Here is a 22,261-nt window from a genome sequence, read left to right as displayed (position 1 = left end):
CAAGTCCCTGCCTAAAGTGTTCAGGTTTTGACCATGGGGCACAAACCCAGCTTGTGGTGGACACATCATCACCCCTCGCCTATAGGATATATAACGCCCCTGCTTTAAGTTAAGGAGTATGACTTCTCTGGCTTCATTCTCTGGAATCGGAGAACTCACCTGGGAGTTGCTTTGCTCAAATAAACCTGTTCTTTTCCTTTCTCGAATCAGCTTGATCTGGCTTACTGCATCAGCAGAGAAACCTATTGCCTGGCTACATAAAACCTATTAGACAGGAGGACATGCCATATCACTCTTACTGTTCTTACCTGGAAAGCATTGAGTAAAGCAAAAAGAACGTGCCAAGCCAGATTCTGGCTGTCCACCATTGTTCCTATGCCGAAGCCCCAGGTGAGCCCCAGCAGTGGGGTCAGAATGAGGAGGCTCTTTCCCATACGGATGGCAGTGGCCTTGTCATCCCGACTCAGCCTGTCGCCAACTGCTGGCCTCCAGAGCTTCCTAAGGACCAGCAGCACCACAGCCAAGTTCACAGCCACAATAGTCAATGCAGGAACAACAAATGCCAAGAGAGGTTTGCTCTCATCAGACCAGTTAAGCCAACACACGTTGTTCCTTTTGTAGCTGTTGTTAGGTTGGGTGACTGCAATGGTGATGACGGATATAAGGAGAGGGCAGCCGTAGCCCAGGCAGAACCCAGTAGCCATCATGGTAGGCACAGCCATGTGATGGAACACGAGGACGATTCGATAAGCCAGGAGGATGCCAAGCACAAGCATCCAGAAGAACAAAGCAAGGTAGAAGAAGTGGGTGAAGAACACTGCAGCTACACAGACTCCGGAAGGGCTGACAGTGGTGTCCACAGTGGCAGCAATGATAAACCACACATCAGCAATTAAGAGAGACAGGGCGATGTTCACCAGGCAAACATGGCGTGTGTATGAGGTTTGGTTTTTCTTGGTTTGCTTCCAAAACAGAAACTCAATGATCAGGCATAAGATTAGACTTGCAATGGAGATGCCCAGTCCTATGTATGTAATCCATTTCACCACAGGGACAATTGAAGAGGGAACAAAGGGGGACATGAGCATGGAGAAAGAGGTCAGGTGAGTACACCGGCACAGTACTGTGTCTGGAGTTTCATTAACTAGTTGGCAGCCTGCATTGCTCCATTGCAGGTGATTGAAATCCCAGAACACACAATGAGGCTGGCTCAAGTTTCCCTTTATCTTGGAAAAGTTCAGGAAAATTTCATCGATGGAATGGTTTTGGATAAGTGTGGATATCACAGGCCCATTGATGCGTGCCTTTCCTCTGTGGGTGATGGGTAGAATGTTCCCAAAGGTCAGTGAGGCCATGCTGATAACAGTCTTTGGATGGGATTTCTGGAATTGATCTGGTTCAATAAGCACATGGCCTCGGATGGGCTGAGAGGCATTTTCTTGTGTCATTTCAATCTGATAGTTGTAACCCTGTGTGCTTTGGATTTGGGTCACTGGAATCCCTCTCCAGTCAATGAATTTTCGAGAAAAATTAAGAGGCAGAACAGTGGAAGGTATTAGAGTGCTGATATTTTCCAAAGTCTCTAGCAGCTGAGAGCTGGTATTATTTTCTTCTTGTAATAAAATTGTCCAGTTAGTTATGGAGGATGAGTTCAGAATATGATCAGCTATGTTGATGACATTCTGAAACACAAGAATCAGAGTCATTTAGGTCTTCTGAGACTGGAAAGCTGACAGTGGAAGGTCGCTCTTATCAAGGGACAATGGCCATAGAATTGGCGAGTTGAAGATCTCAGTAAAACTCAGGAATTATATCAGTTCTGTTACTTAATAAAGTAAAAAGATGTTTTATGTAAAGAAACTTGGGTCAAGATAGCAAGATACCCCAATGAGTAAAGTGCCTGTTGTCAATCCTGGTGGCATGAGTTCAATTCCCAGACCCACATGACTGAAGGAGAGCACCAACTTCCACAGGTTGTCCTCTGGTCTCTATACACATACTATGGTGTATGCACACACACACACACACACACACACACACACACCAATTTTTTTTTTAAAGTTGGATCCAGAGTGGTCACCCCAAGTAATCTGCCATTAGAGTAAGGCTTGTCTTCAGCATGGAGGAATAAGCATCCTACAACACACAGGTGTGCATTCCTTTATCCCTGGGATGAGGGGAGATGACCACGCTAGTGAACGCGCTACAGCGTGAAGACTGAGCATGACATTCCACAGCTTCCCCATTTCTCTAGCTAACATTAGAATTTGTTTTTATTACATTATGTTTTATTTTATTATAACCTCTTAAAAGCCTGTTTTTTTTCTAATGAGAGACCAAACAGGGATGGATCCGGATGGGAGAAGAGGTGGGAAGAACTGGTGGAAGAAGAGGAGGTAGGCAGGGCTGTAATTAAGATACAGGGTATGAAAAACATCTGTTTTCAATTTTCAAAACAACGGGGGGAGGCTTGTAGGTTCATGTCATGGATGCTCAAATTTTAATTTTTGGGTTTTTGTTGTCGTTTACTGCATACAAATACCCATCAGCGAGCGATTCTTAAAAAAACAGTGTAGTTTGAATTGTTGGCTGGGGAGACACTCAGACCCCAAGAGCACTTACTGCTCTACAGTCTTCCTGCTTCAGCCTCTCAAAGGCCAGGGTCACCAGCCTGGGCCACAAGGCCTTGCACTGCCACTCTTTTTAACTTTTCTATCTTTTTTGTTGAAAATCATTTTTTTCATAAAATGTATTCTGATTAGTTTCCCCTCCCAGGTCCCTCCATGTCCACTCCCACCCAAATTCATACCCTTCCTTTCTCTCTATCATGAGAAAACAAACAGGCATCTAAATAATGAGAAGAAACTAAAGTAAGGTGAAATAAACACAAACAAACCAGAATAGGACAAAATGAACAAACAGAAAAAAAAAAAAGACCTGAAGAAAAAAACACAAGAAACACAGAAAAACGCAGGTGCACACACAGAAATCCCATAAACACACAAAACAGGGAAATGCAATACATACTCAAAGGACCTGTAAGGACATGGGGCTTGCCCTTAAGTGCGGCTTGTATCCCCAATGAGACTCTATTGACAAAACAAATTAGTTTCACTGCTGTTCTTATGGTGACCAAATATTATCATGTCAATGTAAGTCAGATGTTAAATAGGTAAACTAAACCAGCCAAGAGAAAGAAGTTCTTAATTTGTACATTGCTGAGGTCAGAATTTGCAAGCACAGGGGAAAATTATAGATTGCAAACATCAAGGACTGGGGGTGTGGGGGGAACGAGCATCGGGTCCCAGGTTCAATTCTCACTATGGGATCTAGGGAGAGAAGAAATGTCCATGCTCACTAGTGCAAAAGCTTACCCAGTCCTCTGAACCTGATGCTTCAAAGCAGCCTGTTCATGGGTAGATCGGAATCTAGTATGTTGACCCTAAGAGTTCATTGTATACTGTCGAAATGCCAAAGAAGCTCGCACAGGGACTGTTACACGGCTTCTCTGTGTTTCTCCAGTCTCCCCATCACCCAGGCTCTTACCACATCTGCTACTAGATGTAGCATTTGAAGTGAGACCTTCAACCTGGGTGTAGTGGTACAGGCCTGTAATCCCAGCACTCAGAAGGTTAAGCCAGAATGGTTTCTGGGAATTCAGGGCTAGCCTGACCTATGTATTGCATGCCAGGCCAGCCAGAGCTACACTATGAGATTCCGTCTCAAAACCTGCTAGACTATAAATAAATCAAGTGATCCCTTCTAACATAGAAAGGTCATACCTCCAGTGTCAAATTAGACACCGTCAAAGCATTTGCCAGTGACAGGGATGCAATGTTGCTCAGAAGTGACACCACTGAAGCCAGTGTCCCAACCGTGGTGGACGAGCTTTGCTGAATGATGGTCGAAAGATTGTGAACCAAAGATGACACATCATCCTCTGTGATGTTGCCTGCAATCATACTGAGATTCTTAAAAAAAAAAAAAAAAAAAAAAAAAAAAAAAAAAAAAAAAAAAAAAAAAGGATTAAGGTCCAGGGGGGAAATCTAGAAATGCTTGCACATCATCAGACTTAAATCAGATGTCTTGGCTACAAAAGCAAACAGTGCAGTGTGTCGGCAGGTAACTAACTATACAGTAGTGGCAACAACAATAGCTGTGGTTCAGTGATTCTTGAATTCTAGGCCCTGTGCTAAATACTTAATAATGCTTACTAGGAATTTGTTAATTGAGCGTCTTAAACACTCTTTGAAGGAAGCAGTGTTATGATTGATATTTTAGTGCTAAGGGAACTGGATCACGAAAGAATTCTCTGAAAGACATTTTCAAATACATTCCAATCTCAGTTATAGGAAAATGGAGAAGGCCTGCGATTTGGTGACTTCACAAGGAGTAATCAGCCAAAAGTGGTACTGCCAGTACTGAGCTCTGCCAGTACTAATCCTGGACTTCCTGTACAGAGTGAGAAGGTAGATGGGCACATGTGCCAATATGACTGCTGGGCCCCATCTCCTTCTGCTGTGCTAGGATAACAGACAGTAGTGGGCAAGAGCATTGGCTTCCTTCATCGAGGGGGAGGGGTTTATTTCATCAACAACCCCAGATCCCACCCAACCTCCTTGCTCTCTCAACGGCCTGTACTGCTCTCTGCTGGCCCCTACATCCGGGATCAACAAGTTCCAACGATTGCCATTCAGAACTGGGTCAAGGAAGGAGAGAGAAAGACCAGAATCCAGTGGCCACCTGCTCCTATTTATTTATTTATTTATTTATTTATTTATGTATTCATTTTGTTTTTGAGATAAATGAGGACACAGAGGGCAGAAAGGGACTGGTAACTGTCCCATGATGCTTTGACAGGTAGCCCTCTGATACTCTCTATCAGAAGAGGAAGGCCTCTGGTTGGGATGGAAGCTCTACTCAATTAGAGGTCTGCTACAAGAGCAATGTCAGAGCCAGTCTGGAGGACTTTTCCCCCTGTGGTTTCAATTTTCCTGTTCCTGGCCATTTACCTTTCCTTTTCCTTTCTTTTTCTTTCTTTTTTTAATATAAAGCTATAATAGAAGTCACAGCACTGGGATAGCAACCATGTGACCCTGTTTCCAGATCACTATTATTGTTACCAGATGGCTGGCTGGCTGCTTGGTCTTTTGTTTCCTGAACATTTATATTTATATATTTATTTATATACAAGGTCTATTGCATGGGTCACGCTTCCATCTAGCCTACTCACTATTCCAATAGAAGATCTTTGTATGTTCTCACTTATATTAAGTATATTGCCCTACGGATACTTCCCCTTAATCTTCTTCAATTCCAAGGCCTCTTGAATTTCCAAGTCTAGCTAGATGCTGTTTTAGCATCTATCATATCTGTAAGCATTGGGCAACTTCACCCTGCTAAGACAGAATCATCAACTCAGACACTTTCTGACTCTGCCTGGCATCCTCACAAGCCCTGGTTAACCAAGGCCCAAAAGAGCCCTCATATTTTTGCACTGTCTAAAGATACAGTCACATTTGACCCGCTACCAAGCCACACTCTCTGGGTGATGCCCACTGTGAAATTCAAGCTGCCAAGTTCCTAAAAATGTGTTACCTTATTCAGTTCTGCCAGCTGAGAGAGCACACAGGACTCCTTGGTGATCTGCCATCCAGAGTGCTGGCACCTGACGGTGATGTTTCCAGTGAAGCCACTGCTACAGGGTAGTGTATATTCATCATTCTCAGACCCGAATCCAAAGGAGATGCTGTTACACTGGGCTGGAGAATAACAGATACAGGGGAAAAAAACACTTCACAACAGTCTAGCACTCTACATCAACAACAACAACAAAACTGCAGTGCTTCCGAGATTTGGGAGTTATATGTACAGATTTAAAAGCCAGGCAAAATTTGGAAGTACAGAGGCATTGCTGATGTCCATCCTAATTCCCCTTTTGTCATGCCTCTTGCTCAAGGATGTTCCTCCTTCCAGGTATCTGAGCAATGCCAGAAACATTGTCCTCAATGGGCTATCAACTGGTTAGTATTAGGTGAAAACAAGGCAAGATGCAATCCCTTAAGAAAATCCTAGAAAGCAGGGGAATGGCTCCATGAGTTGAGTGCCTGCCCTGCAAGCATGCATCAGAGTTCGGAGCCTCAGAGCTCACATGAAAGTCACAGCAGCCACATGTGATCATCCTACCAACATTCAAGAGACACTAGCAGGGAATTCCCAGATAGTCTGACTAGCCAAACTAGCAGGAAACCATGAGCTCCACATTCAATGAGATGGCCTGCCGGGATATATAAGGTAAAAAGCAACTGAGAAAGACACCCAGCATCAACCTTGGGCCTTCACATGCACACACATGCACCCATGCATTCCCGTGTCCATACACATGCAAACATGCAAATATACATACACATGCCATCCACACAAACATATGTATGGGAGGGAGAAAATACTTGATAATCTTGAAGACGCTATAGAACAAAGAATGATAATGTGCCTGGAAGATGGGTGATTGTCCCTGGGACGTGATCCTTCCTGCCATGTACTTGTTTCAAAGCTGCCTTTACTGCTGTCACCAGTGACCCTTAATAATATATTCTTCTATGACTGGAACTAGGAGATGGCATTATTGGAAGCTAGGTCCTCAAGGCCTGGAATTTTAATTTCTTCCTCGTTCTGTTCTGTGTATGGACATATCAGATAGTAAGTATTTGCTGAGGGATTGTTGTTGGCAGACACTGACAGAATGACTGGGGATGCCTAAGGCTCAGTGTAAAAAGTAAAGTGAATACACACCATTTATTTGCTAACTGCAGACCTCCTGGTCTGCATCTGATGTTTCTTGTAGACCCGCCCTTTCATTACTCACCCCTCTGCCTACTCTCTACAACCATCAGGTATCACATGCCATTTCTTAGCTTCTGGGAGATCAACAGATTCTTTAGCCTCCATGCATGAGTGAGGTCATACAGGATTGGTCTTTCTGTGTCAGGCTTATTTCACTTAACACAGTGTCCTCTAGACTCACCCACTGTGCCACAGTAACAAGAATCATCCTTTTCAGGGGCTGATGAGTACTGCATGTCAAAATAGCTGGAAAGCATTTGTTAACTGGTTGAATTGCAAGGAAATCATAAATATTTGAGGTGATAGATGGGCTAATAACATCACTGTATAATGTCAGCAGCTCTCAAAATAGCACATTAGCATCCCATAAACGTGAATGATTATTGTGTGTCTAGTTACAATTTTTAAATATTAGGCATACTGGTGCACACCCATAATCCCAGGACTCAGAAAGCTGGGGGTGGGGACTTGGGAATTGGAAGCCAGTCTGGGCTACAGAGAGAGACTCTCTCTCAAGAAATAGAAAAGAAAGGAAAGGGAAGGAAAAGAGAAAAATGTGTGATGCTTTGTTTTAATCACCAGCATCAACTTAACACAATGTAGAATTACCTGGGAAGGACTCTCAATGCAAGCTTGTCTAGATTGGGATGGCGTGTGGGTAGGTCTGCGATGGATTTTCTTAGCTGGGTTAGCTGAGGTAGGAGGGCCCACTCTAAATGTGAGAGTCACCATTTCACAGGCTGGATCTTGGACTTTGATGTAACTGCCTGTGACTCGCTGTTTCAGGTCCTGCTACCTCGACTTACCCACAAAAAAAATGTACTAAAACCTGGGAATTTGGGGCAAATAAACCCTGTCTTCCCCCAAGTTGTTTTTATCAAGCTATTTTACCTCACCAACAGGAAATGAACTAAGCCGGTACTTTTTAAAATATAGAGAGAGTTGGGTGTGTACATTTTCCCCTTGGGTCTTTGGATGATGATTTAAAACTACTCTCAGCTCCAAGGCTTTTCCAATGTGTGTACCAGCAAAGCATAAGCTTGTAGTGGGGTCAGTGTTCCAGGATGTTTATCTGAGATGCTCAGATATCCAATTAGTAATTATCAGAGTCAGCTGGCATTGAGTTGCATGGGGGTGGCCAAGGCTGCCAGTGTCTACTGAAAGTGGGTTTTAGAACAGTCCTCTTGGAAATAGGCATCTGCAATGTGAGGACACCATTCATGACTAATGGAAGACTGAATCAAAGATGGAAGCCTAGCATTACCTTTCCCGAACACTCGAAGAGAGCCTTCTTTAACTGAGAACCGCCTTTTCAGGAGCACCAGTGCCTTTTCAGTCACCTGTTCAATGTGAAACAGGAGCTCAGCTGTGTCACTGGAGCCGATCACTTCATAGCCAACAATGATGCTTCCTTGTCTACAGTGAGGAGATGGGAAGAAAGCGGAGATTCACTGTCTCTGCATTTAGTCTCTAAATCTGTAAATGCATGGCATGGAGTCCACAGGAATGCAGCAAGCAGATTTGCTATGCGCCTTCACGGAGCTGAGAAATAAACAATGGCTTCCACACACACACTTGTATGCATACACAAATATATGCACACATACATTTCTATCCATGCATGAATATGTACATTTCATTTGCATGCTCATGCATCTCCATCTGCGTCCTGGCACAAGTGTGCATACATATGCCCAAAGCATTTCTAAATGGTAAATGTTATGAGAGACAGGTAGACAGGGACAAGCATAGAAGGTAGAAGTAAATGCTCACACTATGTACAGGCTGGGTGGAGAAGGTTTCTCTGTGGAAAACATCCCTGGCTTTTGAAACAGGCCTTTAAGATGATGTCTTAGGGTGACTATTGCTATGATGGAACACCGTGACCAAAAGCAACTTGGGGAGGCAAGAGTTTCCTTTGCTTACTCTTCCAGATGACAGTCATCACTGAGGGAAATCAGAGCAGGAATCTGGAGACAGGAACTGAAACAGAAGCCATTGAAGAATGGCGCTTTCTAGCTTGTTCCCCATGGCTTGCTCAGACTCCTTCCTTATAACACCTAGGAACCCCACCCCAGGGATGGCACCACCCACAATGGACTGGATTCTGTATCAGTCAGCAATTAAGAAAACACACCTTAGGCTATGTACAGGCAAATAGTATGGAGACATTTTCTCAATTAAAAGTCCCTCTTCTTAGGAGAGGCTACCTTAAATGCCCTCCCCTGATAATGAGATTGATGACTGACTTATATGCCACCCGATAGCCCTCATACAACAGCTGGTGGAAGTAGAAGCAGACACCCACAACTAATCACTGAACTGAACTGAAATCCAGATGCAGAGAAGGAGGAGTGAAGAGCAAAGGAGTCCAGACCAGGCTGGTGAAACCCACAGAAACAGCTGACCTGAACATCAGGGAACTCTTGCTCCCCAGAGTGATAGCCGGAATACCAGCATGGGACTGATCCAGACCCCAGGAACATGGGTTTCAGTGAGGAAACCTTGGAAATCTACAGGACCTGCTGTAGTAGTTCAATACTTATCCCTAGCATAGGTGTGGACTTTGGGAGCCCATTCCACATAGAGGAATACTCTTTGAGCCAAGACACACAGGGGTGGGCCTAGACCCTATCCCAAAGCATGCAATGGACTCTGATGACACCCTATGGAAGGCCTCACCATCCAGGGGGAGCAGAAAGGATATGTGATAGGTTTTAGTTGTGTGTGAGGGGAGATAGGGGAAGACGGGAGGGACAAGGGAACTGGGATTGTCATGTAAAACAATCTTGTTTCTAATTCAAATAAAAAATTAACAAAAAATAAACCACAAAAATTAAAAGTCCCTCTTCCTAAATTTGTCTCTAGCTGGTGTCAATTTGGCAGAGAACTAGCCAGCCTAGATGAAAGAAGAAGACAAGTGATGAGAATCATACTGGATACCATGGGGTATCTGTAAAAGTTCTGGGATGGGCAGAGTTTGATAAACTTCAAGACTAGAGTGACTAGTCCAGTAAGTGAGAGAGAAAGGTAGGAAATACAGGAAAACTAGCTGAAGGAAGGCACTAACGGAGGATGAGCTGAGAAAGCGATGGTTTGGCTTGAACTAGTTGGGTAGCCATTTATGTGGACACATTTAGATTGCAGGAAAGCAGATGTGGGGTGCACAAGAAAGAAAGCAGTTAAGAATAACTTCACAGGACAGAGAGAGTCAAGGACACCACACGAACACCCACTGAACCAACCGTCCAGGGCTCATAGGGGCTCACAAAGACTGAGCCACCAACCAGGGAGCCTACATGGGACTGACGTAGGCCCTCGGCATGTATGGTACAGTTGTGTAGCTTGTTCTTCTTGGGGGACTCCTCACAGTGGGAGCAGGGACTGTCTGGACTCAATTGTCTGCTTTGGGACCCTTTCCTCCTACCAGGTTGCTTCATCCAGACTTAATAGGAGAGGAGGTGCCCAGTCTCACTGCAACTTGATAGGCCATGGCAGATTGCTATCCATGCGAGGCCTGCCCATGAATAGGGAGTAGGAGTGAATGGGGAGGATGAGGGGTAATGGAGGGGTGGGGCTGGGAAGAGAGGAAGGAGGGAAAACTGTGGCCAGGATGTTAAAACAAAAATAAGTAAAGACAAAAAGGAGAGTAATTTTACGGAATGGGACCAAAGTTATACGGTGGAATACTACTAGGCAATAAGGAGGCAGGCCTCGCAGCTACTGAGTAAAACAGGAACAGACTGCAAGGACTTCATACTGAATGACAGAAGCCAGGTTTTTAAAAGAAAAAAAAAAAACTCACCTTCCATTTACATCACATTCTAGAGCAAGTTAAACTAATCCAGGGAAGCAGAAATCCAACCCAGTGGCTGCTTTTGATGGAGAGTGTCAGTAGCCATGGAGATTGGCTAGGAAGGAACTGGAGGTCTGTCCCGGTGGGACAGGCTGTGTGCAGTAGGTGAGACCCAGTGAACTGTAGTGACGATCTGTGTACAGCACGATGTGTTCATTGCACTTCAGAAAGGAACCGAGAGCAGAGTACGGCTCAGGGTTTGAGTCTAGCAACTGGAAGGACAGGTGAGAAGACGGTGGAGAAGGTGGCTGGACAGGAGGGGGTGGCCTGAGGGAGCAGGGGTAGACATGTGTTTGACATGCCCACTGGAAGAACAATCAGAAACATCAAGTTGGTGACTGATATTCAGAGTTCAGAGGAGAGACAGGTGACAAAGCTGGAAACTGCAAGTACACAGATGTTGTCTGAAACTCCAAAGGCACACTAGAGCACACATATGGTTAGTCCATGAGATCAACACTGTGTTACCTTCATTCTTTTGTTTAGTGCTTTGAGACGAGGTCTCACTCCATAGAACAGGCCTGGAATTCACTATGGAACCCAGGCTGACTTGGAACTCACAGCAATCCTCCTGCTGTAGTTTCCTAAGTGCTGAGATTACAGGTGTGAGCCACCATGCCCTGCTACTTCTGTTTCTAGGTTCTATTTTCTAACTTTAAGAAGATATTTATTTTTAAAATGCTTTTATAGTTAAGTTTAAAAATACAAATTTTAAAATATGTATTTATTTTTTATTATGTGTATGTGGAGGAGCGGGTTATGTACACATGAATGCGGGTTCCAGGGAAGGTAGAAGACGATCTGAGATAGCACTGGAGGCTGAGTGGTTGTGTACCACCTGCCATAGGCTCTGGGAAACAAACTCAAGTCCTCTAGAAGACCACTATGTATTCTGTACTGCTGAGTCATCTCTTCAGGCCCCCAGCTACCCAAACTTTGAAGAGAAAAGGATGAAGACACAAAGAGAAACCAGGTTAGAAAACTGCAAATTGACAAGAACTTCTTAAGCCTCAAAATACAAACTCTTGATGCTTTTGCCTTCCTATGGCCCACTCTGTACTGCTTGCCAAGTGTTTTCCTACGCATTGTTTGTTTTGTTTTATCTTGAAATAGGGTCTCCCTGTGTAAGCCAGGCTAACCTTGGATTCACTCTGTACTCTGCTCAGTTATGAAATAAAGGCAATCCTCCTGCCTCCACCTCGCGAGCACTAGATTACAACCAAGTACCTCCAGGCCTGGCTGGTTTTCATCTAGGAGTTCACTGACAGCAAAGGCAAAAAGAAAGAAAGAAAGGAAAGAAGGAAGGAAGAGAGAGAGAGAGAGAAAGAGAGAGAGAGAGAGAGAGAAAGAAAGAAGATGATCCATTATACAGATTCAATATAAGAAAAGGGAAGTTGTGTTCTTCTCTGTGTTGGATTTTAAAGAAAATTATTCCTGTGGGACTTTCTAAATGACTTTATGGAATAAGAATATATTTATAGCAAGTGTTGTTGAAAATTTCCCATGACTGGTTTGAAGTTAACCATGGAAAAAATAATGAGTCAAGTTATTTGACCTCTAAGCTACTTCCTCTAGCAAGTGACTACAAGTAGCTGGCAATCGACGCACACAGGCTCAACTCCAAATAACTTAGAATTGAATCATAAACAAATGGCTAATTTACTAAATATCTCTTTATTTGCTGTAGATAACGACTTCTGCACTTTGAATCACAGCCTATACTTGATACCTGCACAGGAAGGACATTTTATCCAAGACTTCCATCATGACTCCAAATTATACAGCATCGTGTCGTCTGTGGTAGGCAAATGCTCATCTCTCTGCAGGCACATCCCTCAAGCCACCCCTCATAGTTCTCGAACCCATATACCATGACTCCCCCCTTCCTCTCAAGTTCCTATCTTATGCCCATATGCTTACAATTCTTTTTTAAAAAGTGTGCTTGTTCTTCTATGCACGAGTGTATATGTGTCCTCACATGAACAAGCATGTGTGTACTTGCAAGTAGGGACCAGAGGACAACCACACGTTGTCATTAGGAATGCTATCTACTTCTTTTGAGACAGGACCTCTCACTGGACTGGATCTCATTAATTAAGTGAGTCTAGCTGGCCAGTGAACCCCAGAGATCCCTGTCTCTACATCCCCAGCACTGGGATTACATGTGTGCACTGACATACCAGGCATCGTTATGTGGGTTTGGGTCAGATTTCAGACTTCAGGCTTGCAAGGTATACACTTACTGACTAAGCTCTCTCCCTAGCATTGACTTTACAATTCTGTCAAGACCAGCAGAAATATCATTGGACAGTCTCATGACCAGTGCGGAATTCTAGAGCAGTCCTCTGAGGCCAGATGAGACTTACCGAAACTGGATGACCTGAACTGACTCAAAACCATGGATTCCTCTGTATGCTTCTTTAAGCTTAGAAAGAAAACAAAAGACAATGTTTCAGTGTTTGCCCTCATACATCAAAGAAACAAAATTGAAGCAAAATACAGATGGAAACAATGGATAAGCCATTAGCAGATGAGCCATTGGAAGAAGTTATATGTAGTCACAAATACAGTTAAAATAACAATTGAGAACACACAATTTATCTTTGAGGATGCTAAGAAAGTGTGAATGATCAGAGATTGGTGAGATGGGTCTGCTGTAAAGTGATTACCACAGTCATGAGGACCTGAGTTCTGACTCCTAGCACTCATGTACGTGGGGTAGATAGCCACATACGTCTGCAAACTTAGTCCTATGAAGTAGAGAAAAGCAGATCCTGGAGCTGGTTGGTCAACCAATCTAGCCAATTGGTGAATCCAGTGGGAGAGCTTGTCTCAAAATAATAACAATGATAATGGGTAGACACCTTTAACCAGAAGGCAATTGACATCTACCTCTGGCCTCCACACGTGCACACAGAGACTGGTGGTGATAGAATAAGGGGAATCGGGTAGTAAATATTATGGTAAATGTGCCCAGATCTATGTTCCGGACAGGAGCACACACTGACTGGTCTACTCCTTACGTGACTTTTGTTCAGCAACTCCCTCCAGCTTCTGAGAGATGCTTTTTTATGGAACAAATTAAAATGCTGACAATTGGGTAATTGTAATTAAATTGTAATTTACAGATTGTAATTAAAAACTATAAAGTAGTCAAGAATCTTTAGTATAGTATTCAAATCAGTAAGAAAAACCAAAATCAAGTCAACTGATAAAGTCTCAGGAAAATGTTTAGGGTATGTCAACTGTGGGTAGAGTGAACAGTGGCCCTGTAAGAACTCATCAAATACAAGTAACTAAATATGTACTAAGGAACCAAAGAGCTGGCTCATCAGTTAGTTAGGAGCATGCAGAGGACCTGACATCCTCTGGTCCCAACATCCACCCATAAGTCTAACTCCAGGGATCTTACGCCCTCTTCTGGACTCTGCAAGCACATGCGCTAATCAAACACACACACACACACACACACACACACACACACACACACACAATTTTAAAAATATGTTATTAAAGGGTTAGGGTGATAGTTCAGCCAGTAAAGCACTTGTCTTGTATGAATACCTGAATTTTGAGCCCTAGGACCCACATTTAAAAAAAAAAGTCCAGATGTGATGGTACATGCTTATCATTCCAGCACTGAGAAGGCAGAGACAAGCAGATCACACAGACTTATGAGCCAGCCTAGCTGAATTGGTGAGCCCCAGGCCAAAGAAATCCCTGTCTAAAAGAGGAATAAAAGGGTAAGAGGAGAAAGAAATGGAAGAAAATATATTTGAGGCTGTTTTTTCCTCTGTCCCCCACATGGGTAACCCCTATATACAAATATGCACACATATAAAATATGGATTAAGGTGGCTGGAGAGATGGCTCAGAGGTTAAGAGCAGACTGCTCTTCTAGAGGTCCTGAGTTCAATTCCCAGCAACCATATGGTGGCTCACAACCTTCTGTAATGAGATCTGATGCCCTCTTCTGGCATTCAGGCATACATGCAGGCAGAACACTGTGTACAAAATAAATAAATAAATAAATCTTTTAAAAAACATGGATTAAATGCATGTTCTGAATTGAAAAGCATCTTAGCTTATAGTTAGAAAGAAAATGCTTATGTAATAAATAGTGCTTACTTGATTTTCAATTTCAGTTGTGTAGTTGGTGTATACAACAGAAGATGAATTCCAAAGGTCTTTGGTAAATTTTTCATTAATTTCAAAAGTGCCCCAAACCTCTATGAGAAATAATGAAACAAAAGACTTTAGATACTATAATTTAATATCTTGATTGTATCAGCAGTATAAAATTATGAAAGTACAATGGTACTTTCAGAACCCATGGGAGGTATTTCTACTTATTTTCACAAAATATATTCATCTGAAATAATAAAGGAAAGAAAGAAAACCAGAATCTTGGTGGTTTAGTTTCTAACAGTCATGAGAAAATGCTAGTGATCAAAATGTGAGCTTTCATTGGCATTTGGTGAAGACACTTGCCTTCTTTTTTTTCTTATATTTCAACCCAGTCTCCCCCACTAGCCTGACTAGCAAGCCAAATGCTTTGTGGCCTCTCCAAGGGTTTACTCTGGAACTGGATATAAACATGGTCCTTAATAGACACATGATGCCATAGCATGAATTGGCGTGGTCTTGAGAAGGGGAACTAGGCATGCCTAGTTAAGCTGCACTGTTTCTGGTTCCTCGCTCAGTATTTCCTCATACCTAAAATCCACAGCTTCAAGATGACTGGAGCACTCTTTTGGGAAGCCCTTCCTCTTCCTCCTGTCCTAGAACTCAGTATGTAGGCTAAGCTGGCCTCAAACTGGGGGCAACCCTCTTGCCTTTGTCTCCTGGGTGCCAGGATTAAAGGCATGAGCTCCCACACTCAGGGAATTTTCTTAAAGTTCATTAAGGCCTGAAGGCCATGTCAGACTCATCTCACTCTTCATGAAACAGAAACTTGTTAACAGTGGCTTCCCTGGTCTTGGGCTATGGTGTGTGTGTGTGTGTGTGTGTGTGTGTGTGTGTGTGTGTGTGTGTGTAACTTGGAATACATTTACTGCAATCCAGAGCAGACCTTTCAATGTAATCACCAAGTGTTCTTCCTGCATTCACACATCTAGAATTGATGCTGATAAAGAGAAAAGGGAGAAGGAATATGTTCTGACTCAGGCAGTTGTCTACTTAGATTATAGAGAATCTTTCTAAATCTCAATAGAATCCTGCAATCATAGAGTTGAGCTGCACGCATCTAGAGATTGAAATGACATGCAAATATCATCTCGTGGTTCCAAACCTGCTGCATGGTGGAGCTTTCACTGGGTCTAGACAAGTCTAACAGGGTGCCCCTACCTCATCGCTGCCCTCTGCATCAACTGCCCTCATCTAGGCAAAGAGCTACAGTACTGTCTCTGTTGTGTCCTGGAATGAGAGTAAGCAGCCAAGGGATACTTACTTGCTCTCTCACAGAAATTAACACTCTGGCTGAGGTCTTTGAGAGGGCAATTACAGCTTGGGAGGTGCCCAGTTGTGTGAAAGTAGCAATTCTGGGGATCCAGGCAGGAGGGAGGAAACCACATATAGCTGTCTTCACAGGCACACTCCAGGAGCCCCTTCAGGTTTCCGCAGTCTACACATATATAAAAGGAAATAGAACACAATCCCACTGTGACTGCTTTGTGAATCAACTTCCGCTCAGTTCTGGGCTCTGACTTGCAATCTCAAGCAAGGATTTCTCAGAAGAAGCTGGAGGGATGACAATGTATTTAAGACAGGGAAATGTCCAACTCCATAAATTCTAAGACTGGTGCAAAACTCCTACCAAAAATAAAAACCCAAATGGATTGGTTTAGCACCGAAAACAAGGCTACAGATCCCACTGGTACCCACTATAATGGAAGAGAAAGGCACAAGAGCGTCATCATGACATAGAGTTATTGAAAATGTATAAAGGGAATTTGACTGCTATCTCATTTAAGTCCACCTATCAGCACTTCAAGAGAGTCCTTAAAAGCCACATGGCAGGGCTGAAGACATGCTTCAGTGTTTAAGAGCTCTTGCTATTCTGCAGGAGACCTGAGATTGGTTCCTAGCATCCACATGGTAATTCCCAGGCATCTAGAACTCCAATTCCAAGGGGTCTGAAGCCTTCTGGTCTCCTCGGGCACCAAGCATGCATGTAGTGCACTTATATACATGCAGGCAAAATACTCATGCATGCTGAGCATGGTGGTCCATGCCTTTAATCCCAGCACTTGGGAGACAGAGGCAGATGGATCTCTATGAGTTCAAGGCCAGTCTGGTCTACAGAACAAATTCCAGGACAACCAAGGCTACAGAAAGAAACCCTTTCTTGGGGTGAAAAAAACCCACTCATACACATAACAATTTTCAATGTTTTAAAACTTTAGAAAGGCAGAATGATTTGGAGGTGGGGTAATGATGAAAATGCCTACCAGTCAATGCTGTGCATTCATTATTTTCTATTGGACCCAAGACGCCCATCAAAAGTTTTTCATCTTAACAGAAAGTTAAAGGATAAGGGGTGGGCAGGGGGGAAGGAGTGGGGATAACTCAGGCTATGTTTGAGAAGCATGTAGTGAGTGCTTGTCAAACTTTACCACACTTCGGGGGCCTCTGGAGTGTTTTATCCCAGAGTTTCCGATTCAACCAGTCTGAAATGGACTAAAGAGTTTGCATTTCTATTTCTATTCAGTTGCCTAATCTTGATGGTGGTGGTGATCTGAACACTTTGGGACTCACAGCTTTAGCCAAGTCATTAAACTTCTCTGGGAACCACTTTTGTGGTTTGAGTTACCAAGGATTTCTTGCTATCTTCTAGATACACACTGGGATTTTATATCCTGGCCTCGTGAGGCTGGATGGAGTCATAGCATAGATTCTAGCCAATAAAATGGCAACAAAATTAGTGTCTTCCATTCTAAGCCAAAGAATGTCATTGCCTGCCTGAGAGCCTCCAAAGATAGCCACAAACACAGTCCCCTTGCCAACATGCAATGGGCATGCCCCATTAAGAAGAAACATTGGTTCTTGATGCCACAGAGCTTGTGTGGAATGGTCATTTTTCACAGCACAGCCCACCTACCCTGACTGGCCTGCCCCTCTCCCCAGTTACACTCCCAGTCCCTGGGAAGCTAATTTACATGTGGTGGCCTTCACTCTGATGATCTTGCTGGGCCCGTGTAAGCATGGTGATGGAGATTTCAAATGCTTCAGAAATCTTTTCAGTTCTTTCTTCTCCTCAGGATCCCTGTATGTCATCTGAAGCAGCACCTCATACTTCTGGACTGGAGGGAGAGAGAGGCTATCAGAAGCTGTCGGGGGCGGGGGAAGGGAGAGAGCATCACTTAGCAGTCACCACATCCTGTTTAGGGCTCCTAGACTGTCGCTGGCCCTTGTTACTACATTCTACACATCCAGATATTGACCTCACATGTGTGCAAGCAGACCTGCCTTACCCATGCCTCATACGAATCTCTCCTCCACTTCTGCGAGGCCAATAGTTCCTATGCTCTCTACCCTGCCCCAGAGACTCAAGGGGAAACAGGGACATCCTACCCACCCTTCTGTCCTACCCTAGCTTTGGTTTTCTTGAACTATCTCCAACACAAAAACCCAACTTCAACCTTTTAAAAGGTCCCACTAATTAGTGGGAGTTAGGGATTGGCTTGAAATACAAAAGCAAAACACAAGTAGACTTGAGCTTGTGTCTGTGCACATTTGCCTCCAGCTATTTATTTCTGAAAATAAATCATTTTCCTTTCTTTCCCCAAAGAGGAGCCTTCTATATGTACTTGGGGCTCTGGTGTCTTTAGCTTCCACATGCCAAGTCCAATCTTACCTTGGGCCTTTGCATGTGCTAACTCTACAGCCAGACTGACTGGGTTCGAATCTTGTCTACAGTTCCTTAGGAGTAACCCTAAATGATGGGGAACAGGGTAAATGTGACCCTGATTACTTTCCCGGGAGTTAGTGGTACTGAAGTCAGATAGGTTGGGTTAAATCCTGTCTTATAGCCTCTAGCTTAGGGCCCTAGTTTCGCCATCTTCCAATAAAGATGCCATGAGTAGTCAAAGTGTGAGTGTGATGGTCTAGTTCATCTAGTAGAACTAAACACACACAGTCTGGCATAGTGATAGCCCAGTAAATAAATGCTTCCTATGTTTTTATTGTCATTGTTACTGTTGAGGAGATCTTGTTTGTGGCATTCCATGTTAAAGTTTCTGTTTCATTTCCCTGAGGAACTATAGTTTTGCATTGGGAACATGTTTCATGCTGTGTCTAATACATGGCATGTGCACTTAAATGCATTGCACACCAGAAAACCTTCCGGGGACTGCTCTAGAACCTAGCATTCAATGTTTTCACAAGGAAATACATTCAGGGCTTCAGACATCAGGCCTGTGTGTTAAGATCCTCCACGGGACCCATCCCCAAGGTGAGAGCTCTGCCCATTAATTACATTCATAGGAGGGGGACACAAAGGAACAAAGGACAGGCTCCTGTCAGACAGGGCACATGATGCTCATCTTACTTGTCAGTGTGCCTGGATTTGTAGTCACCTAGGGGACACACCTCTGGATAGGTATTAGAAGTAGTTTCCAGAGAGGTTTAACTGAGAAGGAAAAGCCCATCCTGGATGTGGATGGCACCATTCCATGGGCTGCATAAAAGGAAAGGGAGAGAAAGCAGGTTGAGCATCAGTGTCCATCCCCAAGCTTCCTGGATGTGGGCCCAGTGTGACCAGCTGCCTCAGGCTCCAGTTGCCATTTGTTCCTGGCATGATGGGCTGACTGAATGGCCTCTTACATCATACATCATGAGCCCAAATAATCCGGTCCTTCACTGCAGAGCTTTGGTAAGATGTCTGTAAGACACAGCAGCAAGTATAACAACTATTACACTGGGTCTTTACTTAATCCTTAAAAATGCTTAAAATCCTTAAAAATCCTTAAGAATCACCATTGTTCTCACTCACCAAATTGGAATAATTTCATTCTGTGCCTAAGACCACCTGGCAATTGCTGAGGCCGGAACCCTGTTTCCTTGGCATCAGCGTCCAAAGTACCAGGACACCTAGCAGGGTCTTACCTGGATGCCTTTTCTCAACCACACTGATAGCTCCTTTGGTTTTGTTGTCATCATTTTTCTGCTTTAAAAAAAAGGAAAGAAGATGAGTATGATGAAGCTTTGAGAGCTGCACACTGTAAGGCCTGTTGATTTTCCTGGATGAATTGAAATCGCCCATCCAAGTTGAGAGTGGTAGCAGGTGGCCAAGAAGGGCCTTGCTGAGGCTGTTTTGAGCAAAAACCTGCAGGAAGTGAAGGAGTCTGCCAGAAGAGCTTTGCAGGAGGCGGGAACAGCATGTGTGCAGGACAGTGCTATGAATGTGCCAATCTGTGATGATAAAGTAAGGAGTTGAAGAGAATGAAGAAGGGCGAACAGAGAAGAGTAAGAGGTGGGACCCAGGGTTCACACAGGCAGGTCATGCAGACAAAGGCAAGTCATGTCTATCTATCAGATCTCAGGAAGAAGCTTTTAATTTTTTTGTGGGAAGAGAAGTGGTGTGTGTGTGTGTGTGTGTGTGTGTGTGTGTGTGTGTGTGTGTGTGTGAGAGTGAGTGTGTGTGTGCAAATGCGCGCGCGCGTGCGCATGCATTGTACATACATGAGTATATTAGTGAGTGCACCCATGTGCACATGAGAAGACCAGAGGAAGCTACTGAATGTCTTTCTCTATCACTCTTTAGTCTATCCCTGGCAGATAGGGCTTCTCACTGCCGGGAATCTGGTCAATGTTCTGGCTAGACTGCCTGACTCAGGGCCTGCCTGTCTCCACCCTCCTGTACTGGGGTTACAGCCATGCCCCATTTTTTAAGTGAATCCTGGGGATTCGAAGTTGTGTCTTCATGCTTGCAGAACAAGAGCTCTTCTCCACTGAGTCGGTTCTGCAGTCCTGGTTTTAGATTTTACCCAATGAGTCATGCAGAGTTTGAACAGGGGAATACAAAAAGATTCACTCTGATTTACTTTATAGAAGTCTTAATCCTGATGTCATGTTAAGAGTGGCCAAGCAGAGAGGCAATGAAAGCATTTCTGGGGCTACAGGAGCAAGATAATAAAGCTGTAGGTGGAGGCCACAGCAGAAGTTGGAGATTTCTGACTTCTGGAGATATTTAAATTTTAAAACTGGTTCACAGCTGGGTGGTGGTGGTGCATGCCTTTAATCCCAACACTCGGGAGGCAGAGGCAGGTGGATCTCTGTGAGTTCAAGACCAGCTTGGTCTACAAAAGCTAGTTCCAGGACAGCCTCCAAAGCCACAGAGAAACCCTGTCTCGAAACGCCCCTCCCCTCAAAAAATAACTGGTTCACATTTGCAACATTACAACATTCAAGTCTGGCACCATTTCTACCCAGGTAGAAAGAGAGTGGTGTCATAGGAAAAGAAGAGTAGGTTTAGTGAGAAAACTTTGGGGTTCAGCTTGGGACATGTGAACTTGAGGAACACTAGTGCCCAAACGGATGGTAGCTACATCAGTGAAGGGTTCAGGATGAAGCATTCAGATGAAAATATATGTTCGGGAATCATCAGTGCATTGAAAAAATTCAAGCCCTGATTCTAGAATGAAAACATCAAGAAAGTGAGTAATGGCTGGGTGATGGCTCAGTTGTTAAAGCACTGGATGTACAAGAGTAAGGACCAACTAGAGTTTGGGTCCCCAGAACCTATATATGTGCTGAGTAGGCAAGGTGGCCTGCCTCTAGCTCCAGCCCTGGAAGATGGACACACAGAACAAGCTGGCTAGCGAGAATCACCACATCACTGACCTCTGAGCTTGAGAGATCCTGCTCAATACAGTGGAAAACAATTGGGATGGATTTCTAATATCAGCCTCTGGCTTCTGTGTGTATACACACTCTCACACACATGTGCCCACACACATGCAAACATGCACACTCACAAATTTGCAACAACTACACACAAATAGAAAAATGAGTACACTGGCACTCCAGAGATAGAGGCAGGAAGGTCACTACAAGTTCGAGGCTAACCCAGTCTGCACAAAGAATTCCATGCCAGCCACAACAACCTATCTCCAAAAGCATAAAACAAGGGAAGCATGGTGGCACACATCTATAATCCCCAAACATAGGATGCAGAGGCAGGAAGATCAGAAGTTCAAAGCCAGGCTCAGCTACATAGTGAGTCCGAGACCAGCTTGAGTTACATGAGACCCTAAGCAACAATGTCAAAAGGAAAAGTGGGAAGTGGAAAAGACAGAGAAGGCCCACAGGTAGTTAGTGTCCACCCCTATGGCCTTCTGTGCCCAAGAGGCCATAGCAGAGACTCTGTTGAATTAGACAAGATCTCCAAGATGGTTACATTTTCATGGAGAACTTCATTTGCAATCCAGTCACCTGACTCCAAAGAGATGAAATAACTCATTGAAGAGCTCACAGTGAATGCTAGAAACACTGAGACAAGAACTTGGAACTTCTGAATTCCACCAGCCTCTGTAGCTTGGTTGCCTGGAGAAAGATAGATTT

At 43.9% G+C, this 22,261-nt stretch overlaps 1 protein-coding gene across 12 annotated transcripts in view; it reads right to left on the bottom strand.

Annotated features, from left to right (window-relative positions):
* Adgrf1 (adhesion G protein-coupled receptor F1) overlaps positions 1–22,261 on the bottom strand; it is a 53,928-nt gene that overhangs the window by 10,254 nt on the left and 21,413 nt on the right. For 9 of the 12 annotated variants that reach the window (XM_035452836.1, XM_035452842.1, XM_035452838.1 and 6 more), the window contains 9 exons: positions 19,805–19,865; positions 17,857–18,000; positions 16,149–16,322; positions 14,828–14,928; positions 13,066–13,124; positions 8,108–8,259; positions 5,599–5,762; positions 3,783–3,971; positions 309–1,682 (listed from right to left, as the gene is read on the bottom strand). In XM_035452836.1, coding sequence (XP_035308727.1) covers positions 309–1,682; positions 3,783–3,971; positions 5,599–5,762; positions 8,108–8,259; positions 13,066–13,124; positions 14,828–14,928; positions 16,149–16,322; positions 17,857–18,000; positions 19,805–19,865 — 2,418 coding nt within the window. The remainder of the gene's footprint in view (positions 1–308; positions 1,683–3,782; positions 3,972–5,598; positions 5,763–8,107; positions 8,260–13,065; positions 13,125–14,827; positions 14,929–16,148; positions 16,323–17,856; positions 18,001–19,804; positions 19,866–22,261) is intronic. The other 3 variants (XM_035452837.1, XM_027387461.2, XM_035452840.1) reach the window with 1 other exon arrangement.

The sequence above is a fragment of the Cricetulus griseus genome (assembly GCF_003668045.3).
Source record: "Cricetulus griseus strain 17A/GY chromosome 1 unlocalized genomic scaffold, alternate assembly CriGri-PICRH-1.0 chr1_1, whole genome shotgun sequence".
Taxonomy (NCBI): Eukaryota; Metazoa; Chordata; class Mammalia; order Rodentia; family Cricetidae; genus Cricetulus; species Cricetulus griseus.
The sequence above is the reverse complement of the archived record's forward strand: the minus strand, read 5'-3'. Positions and strand labels throughout refer to the sequence as shown.